The sequence below is a fragment of the Brachyhypopomus gauderio genome, chromosome 3 (genome assembly GCF_052324685.1).
Source record: "Brachyhypopomus gauderio isolate BG-103 chromosome 3, BGAUD_0.2, whole genome shotgun sequence".
NCBI lineage: Eukaryota > Metazoa > Chordata > Actinopteri > Gymnotiformes > Hypopomidae > Brachyhypopomus > Brachyhypopomus gauderio.
The window spans coordinates 29,503,845-29,528,752 of record NC_135213.1 but is presented as its reverse complement, the minus strand read 5'-3'; the positions used below and the strand labels follow the sequence as shown (position 1 = coordinate 29,528,752).

Here is a 24,908-nt window from a genome sequence, read left to right as displayed (position 1 = left end):
CTTGTTCATAACCGAGGCCGCTTTACAGATGCACAAATAAATAAAAGGAAATGTATTTTAAAATTATGGAATTAAATGATATTAGAAACAAAACTTGCTTTATTATGGAACGCTCGCTCATCAGTAACGATTTTGATTCAATCCATTTAGACAAACGAATCTTCAGCTTCTATCGGGTTGTGTCTTGGCCACGGAAGGGGATTACATTCAAGGAGGAAAAATTGTTCAAGCCTGCTCTCAAAATCCGAGACAGACCGGTATCACTCGACCAGCCGGTTTGGCCGAACCACGACGCATCAGCGGCGCGTCGCTTTTCTGCTGGTATTGGCGGTCTGAAAGCGTGAAGCGCGCGGTCAGATCCTCCAGCACACGTGTACGCGCCCTTCTCTCCACACAGTCAGCCATTTTTGTAAAAAAATAAAAAATAAAATGTACGGTACAAGAAATAGAATCGATCCACATGCCAAGAAAGGGAAAGACGTCTAATGTGTAAAACCAAGATATTAGTGTTAACCTAAAGGCCTGAGAAATAAAACAAAGAGAATTAGAAAGCTGCTGGTAGACAATTTTATTGTACAAAATATATCAATAGAATTGCCCAGTTAAAAAAGTATAAAAAGTAAGCATTTGATTGAAAATGAAGATAGAAAGGTAAAAAAACCCCAACAAAAAACATGCATTTCTTTTCAAAGTTTTTAGCAAATCATTTAAATCCACTCAACTGGTTATAAAATGTACATGTTGCAACAGAGTTTAAGAATATTATTCTCTCATTACAGAACATACCTCAAAACAAAAAAACAGACTTGAATCCTTCTCACAGGTTGAGATTCGAAAGAACGTGAAAAACACATTGATAAAGACTGAAGAGCCAGGGTCACACATTAGCCAATCTCCATCAGTCCATTACAGAAGCAATGGTTTTACGTATTTGGAATGTACGAAGTGAAATTACACAGCAAGCATTTTAGCCTGGAAACAAGAACAAAATATGGCTTTAACTTGAAAATTAAGTATGAAGAAATACCTCAACATTCATTTTAAAATGGCTTATAATCCTACCCACTTAAGAACAGACCTAGTAAAACGCGTCGTTGGGAGCCGCAGCTACAGCGACAACGGTCACAGTAAAAATACCCTAACGATGCAAAAGAGCTTGTAAACACTCGGGGATAGCCGGTTGGCCGTCACCCTGAGCAACCAGGCAGCCCAGCGTGCTAGACTGGCCAAGCCGTGGCACTGAATCGCATATCGGTGGCATTAGAGAGCCCAGTGGACACAGACAGCTGTATCTATGTTTAATTCTATATTCTCGCTCTATATAATTTGCCAAAGGCACGTACCTATGCTAATTGAGTCTACTTTTGTGTCCTACTAAAAATCTTAAAGTTGACATTTGTTTTCCTTTCACAGATGAAGAAATAGCCATGCCTGTCCTGACAGAGCTGCAGATATGAGAAGCTTGCTAAACAACAGGAGTTTGGTATAAAAAATAAAAGGCCGCGAACAAACTATGGCAAAACTCGACCAGTTCCAACCGCCCAAGCCGGCAGACGCCTGGGACGGGACATCAGCAAGCTCGCTCCCTAGAAGGTTCTGGTTCTGATTTGCTGAAAATTACAATGAAGCTACATACAAAACAAACGAGAATAAGAAAAACAGACAAAAACGTAAACAGCTAATAATCTGCCCAATTTGCTCCAATCGAGCCAGGTGGGGGCGCTGTTTGAAGATGTCCTCCAGGGCTGAAGCCTGCTCTGCTGCTGGGGTTAGCAAGACTGGTGTGGGGACACAGCGTCTGAGCCCCGTCCTGTCTACAGGCAATGGCGGACTCGCGCCCAGGGACCCGGGGCTCAGGTCAGGCGTATTCCCAGGACCTGCTCCAGCTCTTGTCTGCGCTGCTGGACCTGAAACGACAACACATGTCCAGGATCAGCCCGGTGCACCGCAGGCCGCGTCCTGAACCGCACTGGGCACCTGGGAGTGCGTGGCGTACCTTGGCGAATACGTAGCGGCTCACGGCCTCCTGCGTCCATGGCGAGTGGTAGAAGGAACTCTTCCGCTCCTCCTCGGGGTTCCCAGCCGTGTCGGTCATCAGCTGAATCAAACAGAAAGCAAGCAAGCACACCACTGAAAGGTGCCAGAACAAAGACAAGCCCCTCCCCCCTCCAATCATAGGCCAGGAACTTGCCCCAGCCCATACATTAGCAGACCTACAGCAACATTGTATCCATGCATTTTAAACTTCTATATTTACAGAAACAGAAATAAGTGTAAGGCAAGTTTGTGACATTTCTGCATTCATCTTGATACATGCACATATATTATTGTTAGCAATTTTACTGTTATTGTTGTGTGTGTGTGTGTGTGTGTGTCAAGGGCCTGTACCTTGAGGTCTCTGCTCTGAGACTTGAGCCAGTCCTGAATGAAGTCCTGAGGACTGTTACTGAAACTCAACATGAAGTCCCTTTGTGTCTTCAGCTGGTTTATGGACTCAATGGTCTCATGGATCTGGACATCCATGATCGGATGCGGGCAGATAAGCACAGTAACGGCACTATCAAAGTACGCATTCTGACATCACAAGATTTCAGACAACCAGCTTGGCAGATTAATGAAGCAAAATGTGCAGGTTAGCCTTCCAAGTCCACCCATGTTATGGTCACGTGAGCACACGTGCATGTGAATACACGTACCTTCATCTCTAGGGCGGCGATCTCCTGCTGATTGGTGGTGGAGGACAGGAAACTGGCCATCTGGCTCTTGAGTGGGTCATCCACCTCCACGTCGATGTCGAAGCACGCAGTCTTCTTCTGGTCATTGGGGTCCACACTGTGGGTGAGACCCGGCACAGGATATTCCACACTATCAGTATGGAAAACACAAGCAGGGGTCTTAAAGCCTTCCTCAGTCCCAACACACACACCTGATGATGTGGTTGATGACGATGGGGTCCGGGTGTTGCAGGAGTCCTGCCAGCTTCATGGGGATCTCAGAGAACCTCATTCTGGGACAGGCAAAGATCTGGAGTGCAGAGGACAAAATCCAGACCTGACCCAGTGGCCTCTCTATACCACACACGCTCCTCCGAGTAGGAAGGAAGAGAGGGGTGTGGCCTCAGATCAGCCACGCCCCCATACCTGGCGGAAGTAGCGGTTGCAGTTGATGAACTCCTTCTCGTGGCAGTCCTGCAGCCTGTTGGTCTTGATGTAGAGCCAGAGGGCCTGCATGATGCTGGCCCGGGTCTGGGTGTGCACGCCCAGCAGACGGGCTAGGCGCGGGTCCAGCTTGTACTGGGGCGGCTGGGGGCAAGATGGAGAGAAACCCGATATATAAACAAAATAAACCTCCTTCCCATATAAACACCCCATTTGGTGTTGAACCCCGGGACAGGTCAATCATCATTAAAGTAATTATTGTACATGTACTGATGAAATTATGCTTAACGTAACGGTGTGTGTGTGTTACCTGGTGGTCCAGCATGAGGAGGAGAGTGCACTTCACGTTGACATCTCCAGGCCTTTTCACCTGAAAGCCATCAGTCTCCTGCGTGGTGGGCATCCTGTGCCACTGACACGCACGCACGCACACGCGCACACACGCACGCGCACGCACGCACACGCACGCACACGCACGCACACACACGCACACGCACGCACACACACGCACACGCACGCACACACACGCACACACACGCACACACACGCACACACACGCACACACACGCACACACACGCACACACACGCACTTACAACAATCCATCACATTGAAAATATCTAAAATGACCACAGTGCTGCCAAGTGCTTGGGGTCTCCGTGGGGACAGGCTTTACCTCCACTAAATGGTTGTCAGGTCCATAGAGCTCCTTGTCCAGCTCGATGACTAAACTTTTGAAAAAGGATGAAAACTTCCTCTTCTGCTTCCCAGGCTAATGTCAGTTGGATATAAAACAGAAAAAAAAACAGATTGAAATGTGAGGGGGAGGGGAGTACGGGAGAGAGAGAGAGAGAGAGAGTGGAGAAAGAGAGAGAGAGAATGTTAATTGTGGTTAGGTTTCCAGTTTTCATGCTGTTGATTGATGCTGCATTGTTTCATGCTGACCACATTGGAGCATTTGGGAGCTCTCTCTCTCTCACACACACACACACACACACACACACACACACACACACACACACACACACACACACACACACACACCTTGCACAATCATCTCTTTTGCCTAGACCACTCCTTCCATCCCACACACTCCTGAACCACTGAGCCAAGAGGAGAGGGGGAGGGAGGGAGGGAGGGAGAGAATGTTTTTTTCTTTTTGTGGCTACTCCTCAGTTGTTGGCCGTTTGAGGAGCTGACATCTTCATTACTAAGCACGCCAAACGATGCAATCCCCCTCTTCCCGTAAGAGGAGTATGGGAAATGTGAAACACACATCTGGTTTGAGTTCACCCAGGACACAAACCCTTGCCATAAACTCAGGGAGATGTCCCAGTGGCCAGGCAAGGTGGCCCTCAGAGTCAGCCATATCGGAGAGATCCCCAGCCCCGCTGGAGATCAGACTGCTACGACAGATTCCACTCTGCACATGCCACACGGCTGTAGACGCCCTCCACACTGACAGTGAGCCATGTACATATGGGTGCGCTCATGCTCTTACACACACACACACACACACACTCCCAACTCACATCTTCCAGAAGTTTGCCCTCCACTCTGAGCTCCCATGATGCCACTTTCTCAGACTCTTCGCCCTCCGGCTTGCCCGGCGTGCAGGTATTGGAGATGTACACCCTCAGCTTGCGCTTTTGCTGTGGAGACAGAAAACAGTCAGGGTTTGAAACTGGCAAGACTTCGTCGCTGAGTCTGAAGAGCTGAAAGGGTCAGAGAGCTAGAACTGGGCCTGTGTCCAACTAAGGCTGCAGCTACGTTTAACAAGTTCCAAAAACTGCTTCAGATGTGCCTGTACGTCCACAACACAAGAGGTTGCCATGTAAACTTACAGCTGACCCCTCCCCTTCTGGCTGACCCCTCTCCTTCCGGCTGACCCTTTCGGCTGTGCCCACCCCCAATGACGTGCGCAAGGAACTTTACTGTGATGGGCTTCTTGATGGCCTCCTGGATCTCCATGCGCTTGCGTGCGATGGTCTGGTCCAGCTTCCTCTCAAAGGCCAGGAGGTCCATGTACGCCTGAGACTCGGGGACCAGGTCTCGGATCTGCAGCGCCACACAAAAGCCCCAGTGGTTATCCCAGCAGACACGTGGCGCACAGACAGAGAGGCATGCTGACTGGGGCAGGTTTCAAACTCACCCTCTGTGGAAGGACTTTGTCAGCCATCTTGCGCCTTTTGACCCTGCACCCATAAAGCAAACAAGTTGATACAGATATTCCATCAACATTTGAAGTGAAGGCAAAAACAACAGCCTTCTAAATGTTTACTCTTCAGGGTGCATTTAAATGTGTGGCCCATTTCTGTGGACCCTCAAGACAATGTGGAACTCAACGTAACGGGGCTACAAACAGCAGACCAACTAAATCATCCTAAACAATGACATGTATGTCCTCAGAAGTGGTTCTCCAGTGTCAGTTCTCTCTCTCCTGGCTCAGTCCACCCACTAAAGCCATGAGACATGTTAAAAGTTTAAAAGCTAGGCTGTCTGTTTCAGTGTAATGTCCCTGTCCACACACACCCACAAAGAAGGAAACAAAAGCATCTCAGTAAACAGTAAACGGTTTACCGGTTTTAGACTGGGCGCCATCCACCGGCCACAAAAAAACTTGTAGCAGCTCAGTGTTCTAAAAGTTCTGGCAATACTAACGTGTAAAAAAATTGGGGAACATTTTTGTGGACGCGCACTGTTACCTGCAATAAACTTCATGTCCACGTTACGAAGTTGAACTAAAAACAGTCCTGATACAATATAAAGACTGAAACGTGTCTTGGAATTATGAAATGTTTTGCGTTACAGTGTCATTTTCTTGCCACATGTCAAAACGAGCTCTGATCCATCACCAGTCACAACAACACTCACCCCCTTCGGGGACCGGCCATGCCTCCAGCCTGCTGCTGCTGGAGGAGTCTCTTGCGGACGGGGTCCATCGAGGTCGGGGGCATTCCAGGACGCACCGGCATGGGGCCACTGTAGGACGGACCTGGCAGAGAGGCACCCATCGAACCCAGGGCGCCCATGGGCACACTTCGGCTGGGTGGCATAGCGGGCCGCTGCACACACAATTCAGAACCGTACATGAATTCAGAACCATTTACCAGAGAAACATCCAATCCGAGCAAAACAGGGGGGAAACAACAATATTAGTTAACTAGCGTTATCAGGCAAGGGAATAAGAGGGGATTTAATAGCTCATTTTTTATCTTGGCCGCATTGATGCAATAATATGCACTGTTACAGACTCGAAGATGTGTTTCAAGGTCACGATCCTTCGGTGATCATCTTCATGCCCCAGTCGCCCATAACGTGTGATGATGCAACAGCGTCTTACAAGGAAACGACGTGATGCCAAAACCAATCACATGTTCAAATTGTAGTTATACTTTATTCTTAAACTCGCCAAGTCGGAGCCGTCGTCCTCGTTTCCCGAATCGACGATATTCTGATGTGATTTGGTCAGCTGCATTTCGCCTCGTTGGGATTATTCGACCACAGCGAGCTAACCAGCTACGGTTAATTGTTGCACTTAAACGCGGAAGTGACTGCAACTTCTGTTGCAGTGAAACGATCTTTACGCTTCACCCACCGCCGACGTTCACGTTTCACTCGATTTTACAAACACCATCACGGTTTCCCCCGGGGATTTAGACTATTCGACTTAATAAAAACACACCAGACCAAGCTCCACTCTCTTGCTGGGTGTGTGATTAGCGAGCGCGGCTAACTGGCTAGCCGCTCCGCAGACAAAGCCCCGCGCTGACGGGACCGTGTGAGCGGCTCAAACCGTCACAAAAACAACGCCGAGGCGGCTCGGTAACGGAACCACTCACCGGATACTGATTCGTCGCGTTGGGCATTCCTCGGAAGCCCGGGTTCTGCGGCATGGCTGGCATCCTCATGCCGCCCGGGTGAGCGGGGTTCATGGGGCTGACGTTGGGGTTGAGCGGGGCGCTCGAGGTGACGGGGAACGCCGCGCGAGACGCCATGTTTACCCGCGCGACGGCCCAGCGCGCTCGCGGGGCTTCAGACGCAAACCAGTCGCAGCACGACAACAGATCACGTCCATCTAATTCGATTCGCGCTAACTTTGTTTTTTTGCCTTCTGCGCGTAGGATTTCACGACGAAGTTACCTGGTCCTTAGCCAAAAACAACAACAACAACAGTCCGCTAGCGAGCTGCGTTGTTTGGACTGCGAGAGGTGATGAGCGACTAAATCGTCTCTCCTGAAGCCCCGTCTGTCTTGGGTGACTCGCCTCCGCGAGCTCGACCAACGATCAGCGCGTCTGATTGTCTCCGCCCACTTTTTGCCAGATCGCCTGAAAACCCCTCACTTCGCTCCGCACCCGCCCTCTCTTTGTAGTGTATTAAAACAGCCGAAACCCTGTGGGGAGATAAACGTTCCCCCATCTCCCCCGTTCTTTACATCACTGCGTTCATATAAATAGTTATAATTGCGGTTTAACATTAGACATAATTTCTCAAATATCAGGTATTGTTTGTAAAAGCCTGTCAGTTGCAGACAGCAGACTCGCCTGGATATAAGCATGGCAAATAAACCCGAACAAAAGGGGGACTTCATTGCAGTCATAACCGCCTGCTTAAAACGTACAATATTTGACTGGTTCAATGGCTACTGGCTTGCGCAACAGCCAGTCGAAGATGGAGAAACCACGTGCGGCTCTGGTTCAGAAAGGGAAGCTCCACTGAGAGGCCTGGAGGGAGAAGTAATTAGTGAAGCCGAGTGGATGATACAGAAATCACATATACTTAATGAGCTTGTACTTTTATACCTCTGGCCTTGTGAGAATTAATAGTCTTGATATAGCTAGTGAAACGCTGTAACCAGAAGAGCAGGAAAGGATGAAAAATGCCAAACCCTGGCCGTTTTTGGCAGTTTCGATTTTGTGATGGTAGAGGCGCTACTTCTGCACTGGCTACAGACGGTGGTTCCTGTTCAGAGGGCCGCGAGTCGCTCCCTCCTCAGCGCCCGTTTTCTCGCGGGTCCTTCACGTTCGTGGGGTGAAGAAAGCCGCGGTTCTCTCTGTCTGATGGGGGGGCGTGAGCGACCAGGGAGGAAACACGACATGTGGTCACCATTTGACTCCGACATATGTCTAAAGTACTCTGATAAATCCCAGACCTACTCTTGGCTCCATGGACACGAAGGAGCATAAACTGGTTCCATATGGTGTAAGAGGAATCGGAATAGATTTGAAATAAACCGGTTCAAAGTGTGTATCAGCGCAAAACTTCAGTTTCTAAAGGAGGAGGCGTTGTAAACGTTTTAAATTGCTCTCGCGATGTAAAGAGGAATCTTGCTGACCTGAACTCGCTGGAGTTTTTGTCCAGCAGATGGCGCTGTCTCCAAATAAGTTTGGAGTTATTGGCTATCTGTAACCACTTGTCATTTAATGACTGCATAACTAGCCAACACCTATAGATGGAAAAACAATCCAAGATTACTTTTTCATATGGTGCCATTCGAGAATATAAAATGCATTTCACTTTAGGATTCATAGAATGGAAGATATGCTGTTTGGACTGTAAGCTGTTTCAGTGATGACATCCACATCCTACAGTGGTGATTCTGATGTGGAGTCCTCTCTCTCAGCCCCCCCATTCATACTGCACCCTGAAGTCACACCCAGCTGGGATCTGTAGTGTAACCAGTGCCACAAAGGGCTATTTGGAACAAAACAGACTGCACCCCCAGTAGTAGATTGCCGAGCGATATTGATTTTATCTCCAAGTCAGATTCGTAAAACTGCATATGGTAGTCTCGTATACAGCACACACACACATTCTGAGTGTATACGTTTATTATTACACATGTGATGTGTCCATAAGAATAAGACTCATGGCCAAGATAGCAGCATTTTCCAGCTAGTCAAACATGTACAGTTACAACTCAGTGAGGAGACGTATGATTCCTTACACTGTAAACATCCAAGATGCTGAAGTCAGACTTAAAAGCAAAACAAAGGTGAAAGATAACACGATTCAAAGGTACATGTCGGAGTCAGTGGCAGCTTCAAGTTATAGTCCAAAAGTTGTTTTCTAAATCTCCCTGTAATGACGTGATGACAATTACACAATGTCTGAGCACGCTGCGTAGTATGCTCTGCTTAGCCTCAAGGATCACTGGGAACAAACCATGTCACTTAAGCTGCATATCTGATAATACACGCCATCTTTGAAGAAACTGGCAGAACAAGCAGCACGCAGATGACCGTTTATACACTTATGGTTTAATCCTCTTCTCTTGGCTGCCTCTTAACACCAGAGCTTCAGAATCGCAAAAGTCTCAAAAGGGTGAGCAAGACAGAATGATGGGTGTGCACCTCGTGGAAGGCAGGGGCCCAGCCCACTGGAATTCTGCACTCGGCTACTTCTGCCTGCTGTGGTCACTTCCCTGAGGCCTTTGCATTGTTCAGTGAGTCCAGCTGTGTCACTCTGAATTAGGAGGCTACATTATCAAGACATGATCAATACAACACTGATATCTGTGCAAAAATTCCCTAACAAATGAAAAGAAATCAAGAGAAAACATGTAAACTGAATGATAGAATCAAAGTTGCTTTTAGTGACCAACTTCATGTAGACCATCCGTTCCGTTTCCTAGGGTGAACCGAATGGCATTGCGGTAGTGACTGAAAGGCTCTTGCCGGCAACAACGTTACTGTGGAAACGCTTCGTCTCTTAGCAACACTGCAAGGACTTCCTGGGTTTCAACACCTCACTTAGGACCCGGCAAAGCTGAGGGATGAGGACATATCTTTGGCTTTTGAAAGAAAACACAAGTCAGTTAGTGCATCATCTTCACTCCTACAAATATCTTGAATATCGCTGGAGGATTTGAGCCATAGTCATATCTGTGGGCCGCACATATACTCACCATGTTTATGTTTTAAAGATTTAGATCTTCTTGGTGAATTTGGATTCTGGGGAGAAAAAAATATATATAAATATCTGTTCTGTGTGTTTCTGGTTTCACAGTGTGTTAAAAGGTCCTAAAATATAAAGGGTGGGTGGCTGTGCTACCTGGCAAATGCCCGTCTAGAAAATGACCTTAACTTGCTCATTAGTATAGAGAAGGTTCAGAAAGATGAGCAGAGTTGACCACATAGACCACATAGATGGTGATATGATGTACAAGACTCAGATAATACTTCACACTGTCCTTAAACATTTCAGTGCTAGAACTGGTCCAGAATGTGTATTTACAGGCCCAGAAAGTGCATTTACAGACGCTGGGGATATTGGGTAGGGTCATCCAAAGCAACAAGTTAACGTCCATAATTGTAGAAACACACTTACCAACTGTACATGCTGTTTCAAAGAATGTAAAAATACCTTATCTGCCTTTCTCTTCTTGGCTGCAGCAAATGAAGACCAATGTTAAATACATACTTAACCTCACCATTACTTTGCAAATACTACAAAGATTTGGCTGCACAATATATTTCTTTTTGACCATTATTGCAATACTACTTTTTGTGATACCAATATCCCAAAAGTGTGCCATAACTATACGCATTTTGTCCTGAATGTTGAGCATCTGGACTTCTCAAACATTCCACATCTGTTAATAATATCCAACACTATCACTGCATGGTTGGTTTCATATCATGTAGCCATATTTTTAACACATATTTGATTCGGCTCAGTAGTGGGAGGCTGTGAAATGTTTCCCTGAGGCACTGCACTAAAGCCAAAAGGTGTGAATCCGATACAGAAACCTCAGGCATTTCTGATGCGAGCCGAACACACACCTTTTTTTTCTGCCCCATAGGACCAGTCGTTGTCATTTACGTCGTCGTTGTCCTCCTGATCACTTTCTGATTTGTTTGTGTTGTTGCCGCTGGCAATTCTGTGTAGAAGTGAGCAAACCAGGTCAAATCAGACCACCAGATCAGTGGATTTTAAAAGGTCCTGGCCCTTTGGGGGAGGGGTGTCTCGGGTACCTGGCCCTTTGGGGGAGGGGTGTCTCGGGTACCTGGCCCTTTGGGGGAGGGGTGTCTCGGGTACCTGCGGTTGGCGATGCGGCTGCTGTTGCGGCCCATGCCCAGGCACTTCTCCAGGTGAGGGGCGAAGCGCGAGGCGGCGATGCTGCGGCTGCAGTTGGGACACACACACTCCTTGTTCTTCCACTGGTTGTACACCTGGCCAAAGATGTCCACCCCAGGCTGGTCCACGATTTCTAACAGCCAGTAAACAACAGTGATCCTGTGTGTGTGTGTGTGTGTGCGCGCTCATGTGTGGTTTTCATAGGTGAACAGGGTCGTGGTCAAGATCCCATTATTGGTAATTGCCTTATTAGATGATTCCATTATTAGTGTCGCACGCGCGCGCACACACAGACACACACACAAACACTGCCCTCTTGACATTGCATGAACATATCAAAACATGCAGTAGGTAAAAATGAGGTTTGCAGAGATCAAACTAAGGCAAGAGTATGATGACACCTCAGCTGAGCTGAGATACCTGTGAATTCGCTAGTGTTTTCAAACACTTTGTGAATTTGTATATTACATATTTCACTGATCTCGGAGTCACAGATAAGACATCACAGCAATGATTAGGCTATATGCAATTTTATCAAAATGGAACCCATTTTCCCAAGAGAAGCACAATAACAATACATTACAGTGTAATTCTAAAACCCAGAACATGCTCAGAACGCAGATCTCTGGTAGAAAGGCCCCATGACTATGCCAGCATGAAACCTTGAAAGAGCCTGGTCCTGTTTTGAGGCGTTAGCGCGCGGTCAAAAGGCCGGAGGGACAGTACCGAAGTCCTTCGTGCTCTCCTGGTCCGTGTCGTCCAGGAAGAAGTAGCCCTGCTTGACGGCGCGGTGCACCTCGAAGCACAGTCCCAGGCACGCGTCCTCCACCAGGTCGGAGAGGATCTCCTGGGCGATGCCCTGAAATGAGCACCACGCGCACAACATCACACCGTCCGCAACATAAGGCACGCGCCAGCTCACACTGCGGGGAGCGCCTCTGCCTTCACGCGCAACGTTCAAGTAAACATTCATTAAAGCAGCACGTATGCCCCCCCCCGTTCACACCAGCACTCACCTCCATCTTGCTGTTGTCCAAGCTGGACAAGGACAGCTCCTCCATTTTCATTTGCAAAAACTAGAGGAGAAGGCGCTGCTGTCTACATGCTGTAGAGCAGCGGTCATGAGGAAACACGGGGCTGCAACAGAAGAACGAACAAAGAGAAACACCCACGCCGTCAGACATCATCCTGTCTGGGACCACGCGATGAAGGTGTTTATTCACGAAACTTCTAACAGCTGAGCAGTGACTCGTGAAATGTACATTACGTCGACCGCGAGGATGATGCGAGGCATGCGTAAGATTCACAAGGAGATGCGGACAGGGACACGTTCAGCTGGTTCAATCAGACTTGTTCCGTTACTGCTACACTCATTGGACACATTGCAAGGCTTGTTGGACCAACTGAGTGAGCAACTGATTGTCAACAGTTCACGGTTATCTCATCAGACACATTATCCATTGCACGAACACAGAAACAATGTAGGCTAGATCAAAACACTGGCTACAATGTGACCACAAATCGCAGACTGTTGGGTCCTAATGTGTAGGACCAGACGCTACTGCATCAGTCGCAATTCCCTAACTAGTCGAAATCAAAACAGTCTGGGCCGATGGTTATAAGCCCAACTTTATTCTAGGACATACAAGCAAGCTGGTGATAAGAACCACCATTAGGACTCGCCATCTACCTTTAATAGCGTCAAACAGCCAAGTTAAAGGTCTTCGCCAAAAGCAGCTGAACGGATTACTAGTTTCCAAAAAACAAACAGTCGTCTAAATATGTACACGAAACATCTTGTACACATTGTCTTTTAACTTTCCACTCTTTTGCTTAAGTTAACTCACCTTCTGCAGAATGGCCGTTGTCGGCTTTATGATCTTCCTACCGCAACGCCGACTGTTCAGATCTGTTTAAATCTGTTCTGCTTCGCAGATCTCCCCACATTCAATCCCATTAAACGTTTTACCTAAATGACAGCGGACACAAACGCATTCCTTTCAGCCACTTCCCTAAAGCGTTTCCTCACTGATTAGAAAAAGACGTTTGAATCGCATCGTTCAAACCCAACAGCCCCGTCCGCAGGCTTCCATTTTCTATTAGGCTCAGACCTTACTAATCGATTCTAAGTGGTCCGGCGCAAAGATGCTCCCCATTCCAGGGCGGGGCCAACGCCATTCATAGAATCGGAATTAAAAGTCGACCGATCATTAAATTAAGGTGCTGTGGACGTTAAAGCTGCCGGTCTATATCTGACGCGTATTTCCGTTCATTAACGTTGATCACTGTTGTTCCGTCTCGTGGCTAAGTCTCCATGTTTGATATATTTTTGTCTTTTTAGTTAAGTAAAAAAAGGGAAAAGGTTTCTTAAGTGTATTGTGCAATAAGGTTGGTGGTGCAGATGAGGCGTAGTATCAACATGTATGTCAGTGTTTGTTTATGTCTGTCTTTACGTTTATGTCTGAGTTTAAAAACATTATTATTTTTGCAAAAAAGGCAAAAATGAGGTTACACCATACAGTGTATATATATAATTTATTTAAAATTATATATATATATATATATATATATATATATATATTATATATATATATATATATATATATATATATATATATATATATATATATATATATATATATATATATAGTATATGCATCTGATGTAGAGCCAGAGGGCCTGCATGATGCTGGCCCGGGTCTGGGTGTGCACGCCCAGCAGACGGGCTAGGCGCGGGTCCAGCTTGTACTGGGGCGGCTGGGGGCAAGATGGAGAGAAACCCGATATATAAACAAAATAAACCTCCTTCCCATATAAACACCCCATTTGGTGTTGAACCCCGGGACAGGTCAATCATCATTAAAGTAATTATTGTACATGTACTGATGAAATTATGCTTAACGTAACGGTGTGTGTGTGTTACCTGGTGGTCCAGCATGAGGAGGAGAGTGCACTTCACGTTGACATCTCCAGGCCTTTTCACCTGAAAGCCATCAGTCTCCTGCGTGGTGGGCATCCTGTGCCACTGACACGCACGCACGCACACGCGCACACACGCACGCGCACGCACGCACACGCACGCACACGCACGCACACACACGCACACGCACGCACACGCACGCACACGCACGCACACACACGCACACACACGCACACACACGCACACACACGCACACACACGCACACACACGCACTTACAACAATCCATCACATTGAAAATATCTAAAATGACCACAGTGCTGCCAAGTGCTTGGGGTCTCCGTGGGGACAGGCTTTACCTCCACTAAATGGTTGTCAGGTCCATAGAGCTCCTTGTCCAGCTCGATGACTAAACTTTTGAAAAAGGATGAAAACTTCCTCTTCTGCTTCCCAGGCTAATGTCAGTTGGATATAAAACAGAAAAAAAAACAGATTGAAATGTGAGGGGGAGGGGAGTACGGGAGAGAGAGAGAGAGAGAGAGTGGAGAAAGAGAGAGAGAGAATGTTAATTGTGGTTAGGTTTCCAGTTTTCATGCTGTTGATTGATGCTGCATTGTTTCATGCTGACCACATTGGAGCATTTGGGAGCTCTCTCTCTCTCACACACACACACACACACACACACACACACACACACACACACACACACACACACACACACACACACCTTGCACAATCATCTCTTTTGCCTAGACCACTCCTTCCATCCCACACACTCCTGAACCACTGAGCCAAGAGGAGAGGGGGAGGGAGGGAGGGAGGGAGAGAATGTTTTTTTCTTTTTGTGGCTACTCCTCAGTTGTTGGCCGTTTGAGGAGCTGACATCTTCATTACTAAGCACGCCAAACGATGCAATCCCCCTCTTCCCGTAAGAGGAGTATGGGAAATGTGAAACACACATCTGGTTTGAGTTCACCCAGGACACAAACCCTTGCCATAAACTCAGGGAGATGTCCCAGTGGCCAGGCAAGGTGGCCCTCAGAGTCAGCCATATCGGAGAGATCCCCAGCCCCGCTGGAGATCAGACTGCTACGACAGATTCCACTCTGCACATGCCACACGGCTGTAGACGCCCTCCACACTGACAGTGAGCCATGTACATATGGGTGCGCTCATGCTCTTACACACACACACACACACACACTCCCAACTCACATCTTCCAGAAGTTTGCCCTCCACTCTGAGCTCCCATGATGCCACTTTCTCAGACTCTTCGCCCTCCGGCTTGCCCGGCGTGCAGGTATTGGAGATGTACACCCTCAGCTTGCGCTTTTGCTGTGGAGACAGAAAACAGTCAGGGTTTGAAACTGGCAAGACTTCGTCGCTGAGTCTGAAGAGCTGAAAGGGTCAGAGAGCTAGAACTGGGCCTGTGTCCAACTAAGGCTGCAGCTACGTTTAACAAGTTCCAAAAACTGCTTCAGATGTGCCTGTACGTCCACAACACAAGAGGTTGCCATGTAAACTTACAGCTGACCCCTCCCCTTCTGGCTGACCCCTCTCCTTCCGGCTGACCCTTTCGGCTGTGCCCACCCCCAATGACGTGCGCAAGGAACTTTACTGTGATGGGCTTCTTGATGGCCTCCTGGATCTCCATGCGCTTGCGTGCGATGGTCTGGTCCAGCTTCCTCTCAAAGGCCAGGAGGTCCATGTACGCCTGAGACTCGGGGACCAGGTCTCGGATCTGCAGCGCCACACAAAAGCCCCAGTGGTTATCCCAGCAGACACGTGGCGCACAGACAGAGAGGCATGCTGACTGGGGCAGGTTTCAAACTCACCCTCTGTGGAAGGACTTTGTCAGCCATCTTGCGCCTTTTGACCCTGCACCCATAAAGCAAACAAGTTGATACAGATATTCCATCAACATTTGAAGTGAAGGCAAAAACAACAGCCTTCTAAATGTTTACTCTTCAGGGTGCATTTAAATGTGTGGCCCATTTCTGTGGACCCTCAAGACAATGTGGAACTCAACGTAACGGGGCTACAAACAGCAGACCAACTAAATCATCCTAAACAATGACATGTATGTCCTCAGAAGTGGTTCTCCAGTGTCAGTTCTCTCTCTCCTGGCTCAGTCCACCCACTAAAGCCATGAGACATGTTAAAAGTTTAAAAGCTAGGCTGTCTGTTTCAGTGTAATGTCCCTGTCCACACACACCCACAAAGAAGGAAACAAAAGCATCTCAGTAAACAGTAAACGGTTTACCGGTTTTAGACTGGGCGCCATCCACCGGCCACAAAAAAACTTGTAGCAGCTCAGTGTTCTAAAAGTTCTGGCAATACTAACGTGTAAAAAAATTGGGGAACATTTTTGTGGACGCGCACTGTTACCTGCAATAAACTTCATGTCCACGTTACGAAGTTGAACTAAAAACAGTCCTGATACAATATAAAGACTGAAACGTGTCTTGGAATTATGAAATGTTTTGCGTTACAGTGTCATTTTCTTGCCACATGTCAAAACGAGCTCTGATCCATCACCAGTCACAACAACACTCACCCCCTTCGGGGACCGGCCATGCCTCCAGCCTGCTGCTGCTGGAGGAGTCTCTTGCGGACGGGGTCCATCGAGGTCGGGGGCATTCCAGGACGCACCGGCATGGGGCCACTGTAGGACGGACCTGGCAGAGAGGCACCCATCGAACCCAGGGCGCCCATGGGCACACTTCGGCTGGGTGGCATAGCGGGCCGCTGCACACACAATTCAGAACCGTACATGAATTCAGAACCATTTACCAGAGAAACATCCAATCCGAGCAAAACAGGGGGGAAACAACAATATTAGTTAACTAGCGTTATCAGGCAAGGGAATAAGAGGGGATTTAATAGCTCATTTTTTATCTTGGCCGCATTGATGCAATAATATGCACTGTTACAGACTCGAAGATGTGTTTCAAGGTCACGATCCTTCGGTGATCATCTTCATGCCCCAGTCGCCCATAACGTGTGATGATGCAACAGCGTCTTACAAGGAAACGACGTGATGCCAAAACCAATCACATGTTCAAATTGTAGTTATACTTTATTCTTAAACTCGCCAAGTCGGAGCCGTCGTCCTCGTTTCCCGAATCGACGATATTCTGATGTGATTTGGTCAGCTGCATTTCGCCTCGTTGGGATTATTCGACCACAGCGAGCTAACCAGCTACGGTTAATTGTTGCACTTAAACGCGGAAGTGACTGCAACTTCTGTTGCAGTGAAACGATCTTTACGCTTCACCCACCGCCGACGTTCACGTTTCACTCGATTTTACAAACACCATCACGGTTTCCCCCGGGGATTTAGACTATTCGACTTAATAAAAACACACCAGACCAAGCTCCACTCTCTTGCTGGGTGTGTGATTAGCGAGCGCGGCTAACTGGCTAGCCGCTCCGCAGACAAAGCCCCGCGCTGACGGGACCGTGTGAGCGGCTCAAACCGTCACAAAAACAACGCCGAGGCGGCTCGGTAACGGAACCACTCACCGGATACTGATTCGTCGCGTTGGGCATTCCTCGGAAGCCCGGGTTCTGCGGCATGGCTGGCATCCTCATGCCGCCCGGGTGAGCGGGGTTCATGGGGCTGACGTTGGGGTTGAGCGGGGCGCTCGAGGTGACGGGGAACGCCGCGCGAGACGCCATGTTTACCCGCGCGACGGCCCAGCGCGCTCGCGGGGCTTCAGACGCAAACCAGTCGCAGCACGACAACAGATCACGTCCATCTAATTCGATTCGCGCTAACTTTGTTTTTTTGCCTTCTGCGCGTAGGATTTCACGACGAAGTTACCTGGTCCTTAGCCAAAAACAACAACAACAACAGTCCGCTAGCGAGCTGCGTTGTTTGGACTGCGAGAGGTGATGAGCGACTAAATCGTCTCTCCTGAAGCCCCGTCTGTCTTGGGTGACTCGCCTCCGCGAGCTCGACCAACGATCAGCGCGTCTGATTGTCTCCGCCCACTTTTTGCCAGATCGCCTGAAAACCCCTCACTTCGCTCCGCACCCGCCCTCTCTTTGTAGTGTATTAAAACAGCCGAAACCCTGTGGGGAGATAAACGTTCCCCCATCTCCCCCGTTCTTTACATCACTGCGTTCATATAAATAGTTATAATTGCGGTTTAACATTAGACATAATTTCTCAAATATCAGGTATTGTTTGTAAAAGCCTGTCAGTTGCAGACAGCAGACTCGCCTGGATATAAGCATGGCAAATAAACCCGAACAAAAGGGGGACTTCATTGCAGTCATAACCGCCTGCTTAAAACGTACAATATTTGACTGGTTCAATGGCTACTGGCTTGCGCAACAGCCAGTCGAAGATGGAGAAACCACGTGCGGCTCTGGTTCAGAAAGGGAAGCTCCACTGAGAGGCCTGGAGGGAGAAGTAATTAGTGAAGCCGAGTGGATGATACAGAAATCACATATACTTAATGAGCTTGTACTTTTATACCTCTGGCCTTGTGAGAATTAATAGTCTTGATATAGCTAGTGAAACGCTGTAACCAGAAGAGCAGGAAAGGATGAAAAATGCCAAACCCTGGCCGTTTTTGGCAGTTTCGATTTTGTGATGGTAGAGGCGCTACTTCTGCACTGGCTACAGACGGTGGTTCCTGTTCAGAGGGCCGCGAGTCGCTCCCTCCTCAGCGCCCGTTTTCTCGCGGGTCCTTCACGTTCGTGGGGTGAAGAAAGCCGCGGTTCTCTCTGTCTGATGGGGGGGCGTGAGCGACCAGGGAGGAAACACGACATGTGGTCACCATTTGACTCCGACATATGTCTAAAGTACTCTGATAAATCCCAGACCTACTCTTGGCTCCATGGACACGAAGGAGCATAAACTGGTTCCATATGGTGTAAGAGGAATCGGAATAGATTTGAAATAAACCGGTTCAAAGTGTGTATCAGCGCAAAACTTCAGTTTCTAAAGGAGGAGGCGTTGTAAACGTTTTAAATTGCTCTCGCGATGTAAAGAGGAATCTTGCTGACCTGAACTCGCTGGAGTTTTTGTCCAGCAGATGGCGCTGTCTCCAAATAAGTTTGGAGTTATTGGCTATCTGTAACCACTTGTCATTTAATGACTGCATAACTAGCCAACACCTATAGATGGAAAAACAATCCAAGATTACTTTTTCATATGGTGCCATTCGAGAATATAAAATGCATTTCACTTTAGGATTCATAGAATGGAAGATATGCTGTTTGGACTGTAAGCTGTTTCAGTGATGACATCCACATCCTACAGTGGTGATTCTGATGTGGAGTCCTCTCTCTCAGCCCCCCCATTCATACTGCACCCTGAAGTCACACCCAGCTGGGATCTGTAGTGTAACCAGTGCCACAAAGGGCTATTTGGAACAAAACAGACTGCACCCCCAGTAGTAGATTGCCGAGCGATATTGATTTTATCTCCAAGTCAGATTCGTAAAACTGCATATGGTAGTCTCGTATACAGCACACACACACATTCTGAGTGTATACGTTTATTATTACACATGTGATGTGTCCATAAGAATAAGACTCATGGCCAAGATAGCAGCATTTTCCAGCTAGTCAAACATGTACAGTTACAACTCAGTGAGGAGACGTATGATTCCTTACACTGTAAACATCCAAGATGCTGAAGTCAGACTTAAAAGCAAAACAAAGGTGAAAGATAACACGATTCAAAGGTACATGTCGGAGTCAGTGGCAGCTTCAAGTTATAGTCCAAAAGTTGTTTTCTAAATCTCCCTGTAATGACGTGATGACAATTACACAATGTCTGAGCACGCTGCGTAGTATGCTCTGCTTAGCCTCAAGGATCACTGGGAACAAACCATGTCACTTAAGCTGCATATCTGATAATACACGCCATCTTTGAAGAAACTGGCAGAACAAGCAGCACGCAGATGACCGTTTATACACTTATGGTTTAATCCTCTTCTCTTGGCTGCCTCTTAACACCAGAGCTTCAGAATCGCAAAAGTCTCAAAAGGGTGAGCAAGACAGAATGATGGGTGTGCACCTCGTGGAAGGCAGGGGCCCAGCCCACTGGAATTCTGCACTCGGCTACTTCTGCCTGCTGTGGTCACTTCCCTGAGGCCTTTGCATTGTTCAGTGAGTCCAGCTGTGTCACTCTGAATTAGGAGGCTACATTATCAAGACATGATCAATACAACACTGATATCTGTGCAAAAATTCCCTAACAAATGAAAAGAAATCAAGAGAAAACATGTAAACTGAATGATAGAATCAAAGTTGCTTTTAGTGACCAACTTCATGTAGACCATCCGTTCCGTTTCCTAGGGTGAACCGAATGGCATTGCGGTAGTGACTGAAAGGCTCTTGCCGGCAACAACGTTACTGTGGAAACGCTTCGTCTCTTAGCAACACTGCAAGGACTTCCTGGGTTTCAACACCTCACTTAGGACCCGGCAAAGCTGAGGGATGAGGACATATCTTTGGCTTTTGAAAGAAAACACAAGTCAGTTAGTGCATCATCTTCACTCCTACAAATATCTTGAATATCGCTGGAGGATTTGAGCCATAGTCATATCTGTGGGCCGCACATATACTCACCATGTTTATGTTTTAAAGATTTAGATCTTCTTGGTGAATTTGGATTCTGGGGAGAAAAAAATATATATAAATATCTGTTCTGTGTGTTTCTGGTTTCACAGTGTGTTAAAAGGTCCTAAAATATAAAGGGTGGGTGGCTGTGCTACCTGGCAAATGCCCGTCTAGAAAATGACCTTAACTTGCTCATTAGTATAGAGAAGGTTCAGAAAGATGAGCAGAGTTGACCACATAGACCACATAGATGGTGATATGATGTACAAGACTCAGATAATACTTCACACTGTCCTTAAACATTTCAGTGCTAGAACTGGTCCAGAATGTGTATTTACAGGCCCAGAAAGTGCATTTACAGACGCTGGGGATATTGGGTAGGGTCATCCAAAGCAACAAGTTAACGTCCATAATTGTAGAAACACACTTACCAACTGTACATGCTGTTTCAAAGAATGTAAAAATACCTTATCTGCCTTTCTCTTCTTGGCTGCAGCAAATGAAGACCAATGTTAAATACATACTTAACCTCACCATTACTTTGCAAATACTACAAAGATTTGGCTGCACAATATATTTCTTTTTGACCATTATTGCAATACTACTTTTTGTGATACCAATATCCCAAAAGTGTGCCATAACTATACGCATTTTGTCCTGAATGTTGAGCATCTGGACTTCTCAAACATTCCACATCTGTTAATAATATCCAACACTATCACTGCATGGTTGGTTTCATATCATGTAGCCATATTTTTAACACATATTTGATTCGGCTCAGTAGTGGGAGGCTGTGAAATGTTTCCCTGAGGCACTGCACTAAAGCCAAAAGGTGTGAATCCGATACAGAAACCTCAGGCATTTCTGATGCGAGCCGAACACACACCTTTTTTTTCTGCCCCATAGGACCAGTCGTTGTCATTTACGTCGTCGTTGTCCTCCTGATCACTTTCTGATTTGTTTGTGTTGTTGCCGCTGGCAATTCTGTGTAGAAGTGAGCAAACCAGGTCAAATCAGACCACCAGATCAGTGGATTTTAAAAGGTCCTGGCCCTTTGGGGGAGGGGTGTCTCGGGTACCTGGCCCTTTGGGGGAGGGGTGTCTCGGGTACCTGGCCCTTTGGGGGAGGGGTGTCTCGGGTACCTGCGGTTGGCGATGCGGCTGCTGTTGCGGCCCATGCCCAGGCACTTCTCCAGGTGAGGGGCGAAGCGCGAGGCGGCGATGCTGCGGCTGCAGTTGGGACACACACACTCCTTGTTCTTCCACTGGTTGTACACCTGGCCAAAGATGTCCACCCCAGGCTGGTCCACGATTTCTAACAGCCAGTAAACAACAGTGATCCTGTGTGTGTGTGTGTGTGTGCGCGCTCATGTGTGGTTTTCATAGGTGAACAGGGTCGTGGTCAAGATCCCATTATTGGTAATTGCCTTATTAGATGATTCCATTATTAGTGTCGCACGCGCGCGCACACACAGACACACACACAAACACTGCCCTCTTGACATTGCATGAACATATCAAAACATGCAGTAGGTAAAAATGAGGTTTGCAGAGATCAAACTAAGGCAAGAGTATGATGACACCTCAGCTGAGCTGAGATACCTGTGAATTCGCTAGTGTTTTCAAACACTTTGTGAATTTGTATATTACATATTTCACTGATCTCGGAGTCACAGATAAGACATCACAGCAATGATTAGGCTATATGCAATTTTATCAAAATGGAACCCATTTTCCCAAGAGAAGCACAATAACAATACATTACAGTGTAATTCTAAAACCCAGAACATGCTCAGAACGCAGATCTCTGGTAGAAAGGCCCCATGACTATGCCAGCATGAAACCTTGAAAGAGCCTGGTCCTGTTTTGAGGCGTTAGCGCGCGGTCAAAAGGCCGGAGGGACAGTACCGAAGTCCTTCGTGCTCTCCTGGTCCGTGTCGTCCAGGAAGAAGTAGCCCTGCTTGACGGCGCGGTGCACCTCGAAGCACAGTCCCAGGCACGCGTCCTCCACCAGGTCGGAGAGGATCTCCTGGGCGATGCCCTGAAATGAGCACCACGCGCACAACATCACACCGTCCGCAACATAAGGCACGCGCCAGCTCACACTGCGGGGAGCGCCTCTGCCTTCACGCGCAACGTTCAAGTAAACATTCATTAAAGCAGCACGTATGCCCCCCCCCGTTCACACCAGCACTCACCTCCATCTTGCTGTTGTCCAAGCTGGACAAGGACAGCTCCTCCATTTTCATTTGCAAAAACTAGAGGAGAAGGCGCTGCTGTCTACATGCTGTAGAGCAGCGGTCATGAGGAAACACGGGGCTGCAACAGAAGAACGAACAAAGAGAAACACCCACGCCGTCAGACATCATCCTGTCTGGGACCACGCGATGAAGGTGTTTATTCACGAAACTTCTAACAGCTGAGCAGTGACTCGTGAAATGTACATTACGTCGACCGCGAGGATGATGCGAGGCATGCGTAAGATTCACAAGGAGATGCGGACAGGGACACGTTCAGCTGGTTCAATCAGACTTGTTCCGTTACTGCTACACTCATTGGACACATTGCAAGGCTTGTTGGACCAACTGAGTGAGCAACTGATTGTCAACAGTTCACGGTTATCTCATCAGACACATTATCCATTGCACGAACACAGAAACAATGTAGGCTAGATCAAAACACTGGCTACAATGTGACCACAAATCGCAGACTGTTGGGTCCTAATGTGTAGGACCAGACGCTACTGCATCAGTCGCAATTCCCTAACTAGTCGAAATCAAAACAGTCTGGGCCGATGGTTATAAGCCCAACTTTATTCTAGGACATACAAGCAAGCTGGTGATAAGAACCACCATTAGGACTCGCCATCTACCTTTAATAGCGTCAAACAGCCAAGTTAAAGGTCTTCGCCAAAAGCAGCTGAACGGATTACTAGTTTCCAAAAAACAAACAGTCGTCTAAATATGTACACGAAACATCTTGTACACATTGTCTTTTAACTTTCCACTCTTTTGCTTAAGTTAACTCACCTTCTGCAGAATGGCCGTTGTCGGCTTTATGATCTTCCTACCGCAACGCCGACTGTTCAGATCTGTTTAAATCTGTTCTGCTTCGCAGATCTCCCCACATTCAATCCCATTAAACGTTTTACCTAAATGACAGCGGACACAAACGCATTCCTTTCAGCCACTTCCCTAAAGCGTTTCCTCACTGATTAGAAAAAGACGTTTGAATCGCATCGTTCAAACCCAACAGCCCCGTCCGCAGGCTTCCATTTTCTATTAGGCTCAGACCTTACTAATCGATTCTAAGTGGTCCGGCGCAAAGATGCTCCCCATTCCAGGGCGGGGCCAACGCCATTCATAGAATCGGAATTAAAAGTCGACCGATCATTAAATTAAGGTGCTGTGGACGTTAAAGCTGCCGGTCTATATCTGACGCGTATTTCCGTTCATTAACGTTGATCACTGTTGTTCCGTCTCGTGGCTAAGTCTCCATGTTTGATATATTTTTGTCTTTTTAGTTAAGTAAAAAAAGGGAAAAGGTTTCTTAAGTGTATTGTGCAATAAGGTTGGTGGTGCAGATGAGGCGTAGTATCAACATGTATGTCAGTGTTTGTTTATGTCTGTCTTTACGTTTATGTCTGAGTTTAAAAACATTATTATTTTTGCAAAAAAGGCAAAAATGAGGTTACACCATACAGTGTATATATATAATTTATTTAAAATTATATATATATATATATATATATATATATATATATTATATATATATATATATATATATATATATATATATATATATATATATATATATATATATATATATATAGTATATGCATCTTGATGGTGAAGAATGTAAACAGGTCCTTAATCTGGTAATGCAGGATATGAGCCCTCCTGATGAGCATGGGGGTGTTGAGGGCCCTGGAGAGGTCACGAGGAGCCCCTATGATGAGCACTCCAAAGCTCTGATGATTAGGGGAGGGTGTTCCTCGTCTGCTCCTATGCAAACTAATGTTCCGTTCCTCGTGGTAAACACAGAATAGGCCTTATTTAATGTCTGTTTCAGTACTTCAGCAACTTCAGTACTTCAGTATCAGGTGCATTACTTACATCACCTAGGGGATTAGTCCCGAAATGGGTTTATTTTAATCAGTTATTCAAAAACA

General features: G+C 47.0%; 3 protein-coding genes across 8 annotated transcripts; all 3 read right to left on the bottom strand.

Moving 5' to 3' along the window:
• Positions 1-553: 553 nt before the first annotated feature.
• Positions 554-7,440, bottom strand: LOC143511029 (SWI/SNF-related matrix-associated actin-dependent regulator of chromatin subfamily D member 2-like). The gene is made up of 13 exons (XM_077001025.1): positions 7,000-7,440; positions 6,032-6,222; positions 5,310-5,352; positions 5,093-5,215; positions 4,690-4,809; positions 3,834-3,929; positions 3,469-3,570; positions 3,141-3,302; positions 2,927-3,024; positions 2,697-2,832; positions 2,389-2,511; positions 1,997-2,098; positions 554-1,907 (listed from the first exon to the last, which is right to left on the bottom strand). Exons 1-13 carry the CDS (start codon positions 7,153-7,155, stop codon positions 1,854-1,856), a joined length of 1,506 nt encoding a protein of 501 aa, XP_076857140.1. The 5' UTR covers positions 7,156-7,440; the 3' UTR covers positions 554-1,853.
• Positions 7,441-8,971: 1,531 nt separating this feature from the next.
• On the bottom strand, positions 8,972-18,125 carry LOC143511030 (ataxin-7-like protein 3). Of its 5 annotated transcripts, none has more exons than XM_077001028.1 (9): positions 17,682-18,124; positions 16,714-16,904; positions 15,992-16,034; positions 15,775-15,897; positions 15,372-15,491; positions 14,516-14,611; positions 14,161-14,262; positions 12,254-12,374; positions 11,964-12,096 (listed from the first exon to the last, which is right to left on the bottom strand). In XM_077001028.1, exons 1-8 carry the CDS (start codon positions 17,835-17,837, stop codon positions 12,357-12,359), a joined length of 849 nt encoding a protein of 282 aa, XP_076857143.1. In that variant the 5' UTR covers positions 17,838-18,124; the 3' UTR covers positions 11,964-12,096; positions 12,254-12,356. The 5 variants fall into 5 exon arrangements, with proteins under 5 accessions (XP_076857145.1, XP_076857144.1, XP_076857146.1 ...); XM_077001027.1 differs by lacking the exon at positions 11,964-12,096 and adding an exon at positions 13,085-13,206 and having other exon boundaries at positions 17,682-18,125; XM_077001030.1 differs by lacking the exons at positions 14,516-14,611; positions 15,372-15,491; positions 15,775-15,897; ... (1 more) ...; positions 16,714-16,904; positions 17,682-18,124 and adding exons at positions 8,972-9,951; positions 10,066-10,111; positions 10,488-10,546; positions 10,943-11,040; positions 11,199-11,370.
• A 1,528-nt stretch (positions 18,126-19,653) lies between these two features.
• Positions 19,654-24,413, bottom strand: LOC143511031 (ataxin-7-like protein 3). Of its 2 annotated transcripts, none has more exons than XM_077001032.1 (8): positions 23,767-24,413; positions 22,936-23,056; positions 22,646-22,778; positions 21,881-22,052; positions 21,625-21,722; positions 21,170-21,228; positions 20,748-20,793; positions 19,654-20,633 (listed from the first exon to the last, which is right to left on the bottom strand). In XM_077001032.1, exons 2-8 carry the CDS (start codon positions 22,984-22,986, stop codon positions 20,593-20,595), a joined length of 600 nt encoding a protein of 199 aa, XP_076857147.1. In that variant the 5' UTR covers positions 22,987-23,056; positions 23,767-24,413; the 3' UTR covers positions 19,654-20,592. The 2 variants fall into 2 exon arrangements, with proteins under 2 accessions (XP_076857147.1, XP_076857148.1); XM_077001033.1 differs by having other exon boundaries at positions 21,206-21,228; positions 23,767-24,409.
• Positions 24,414-24,908: the final 495 nt, after the last annotated feature.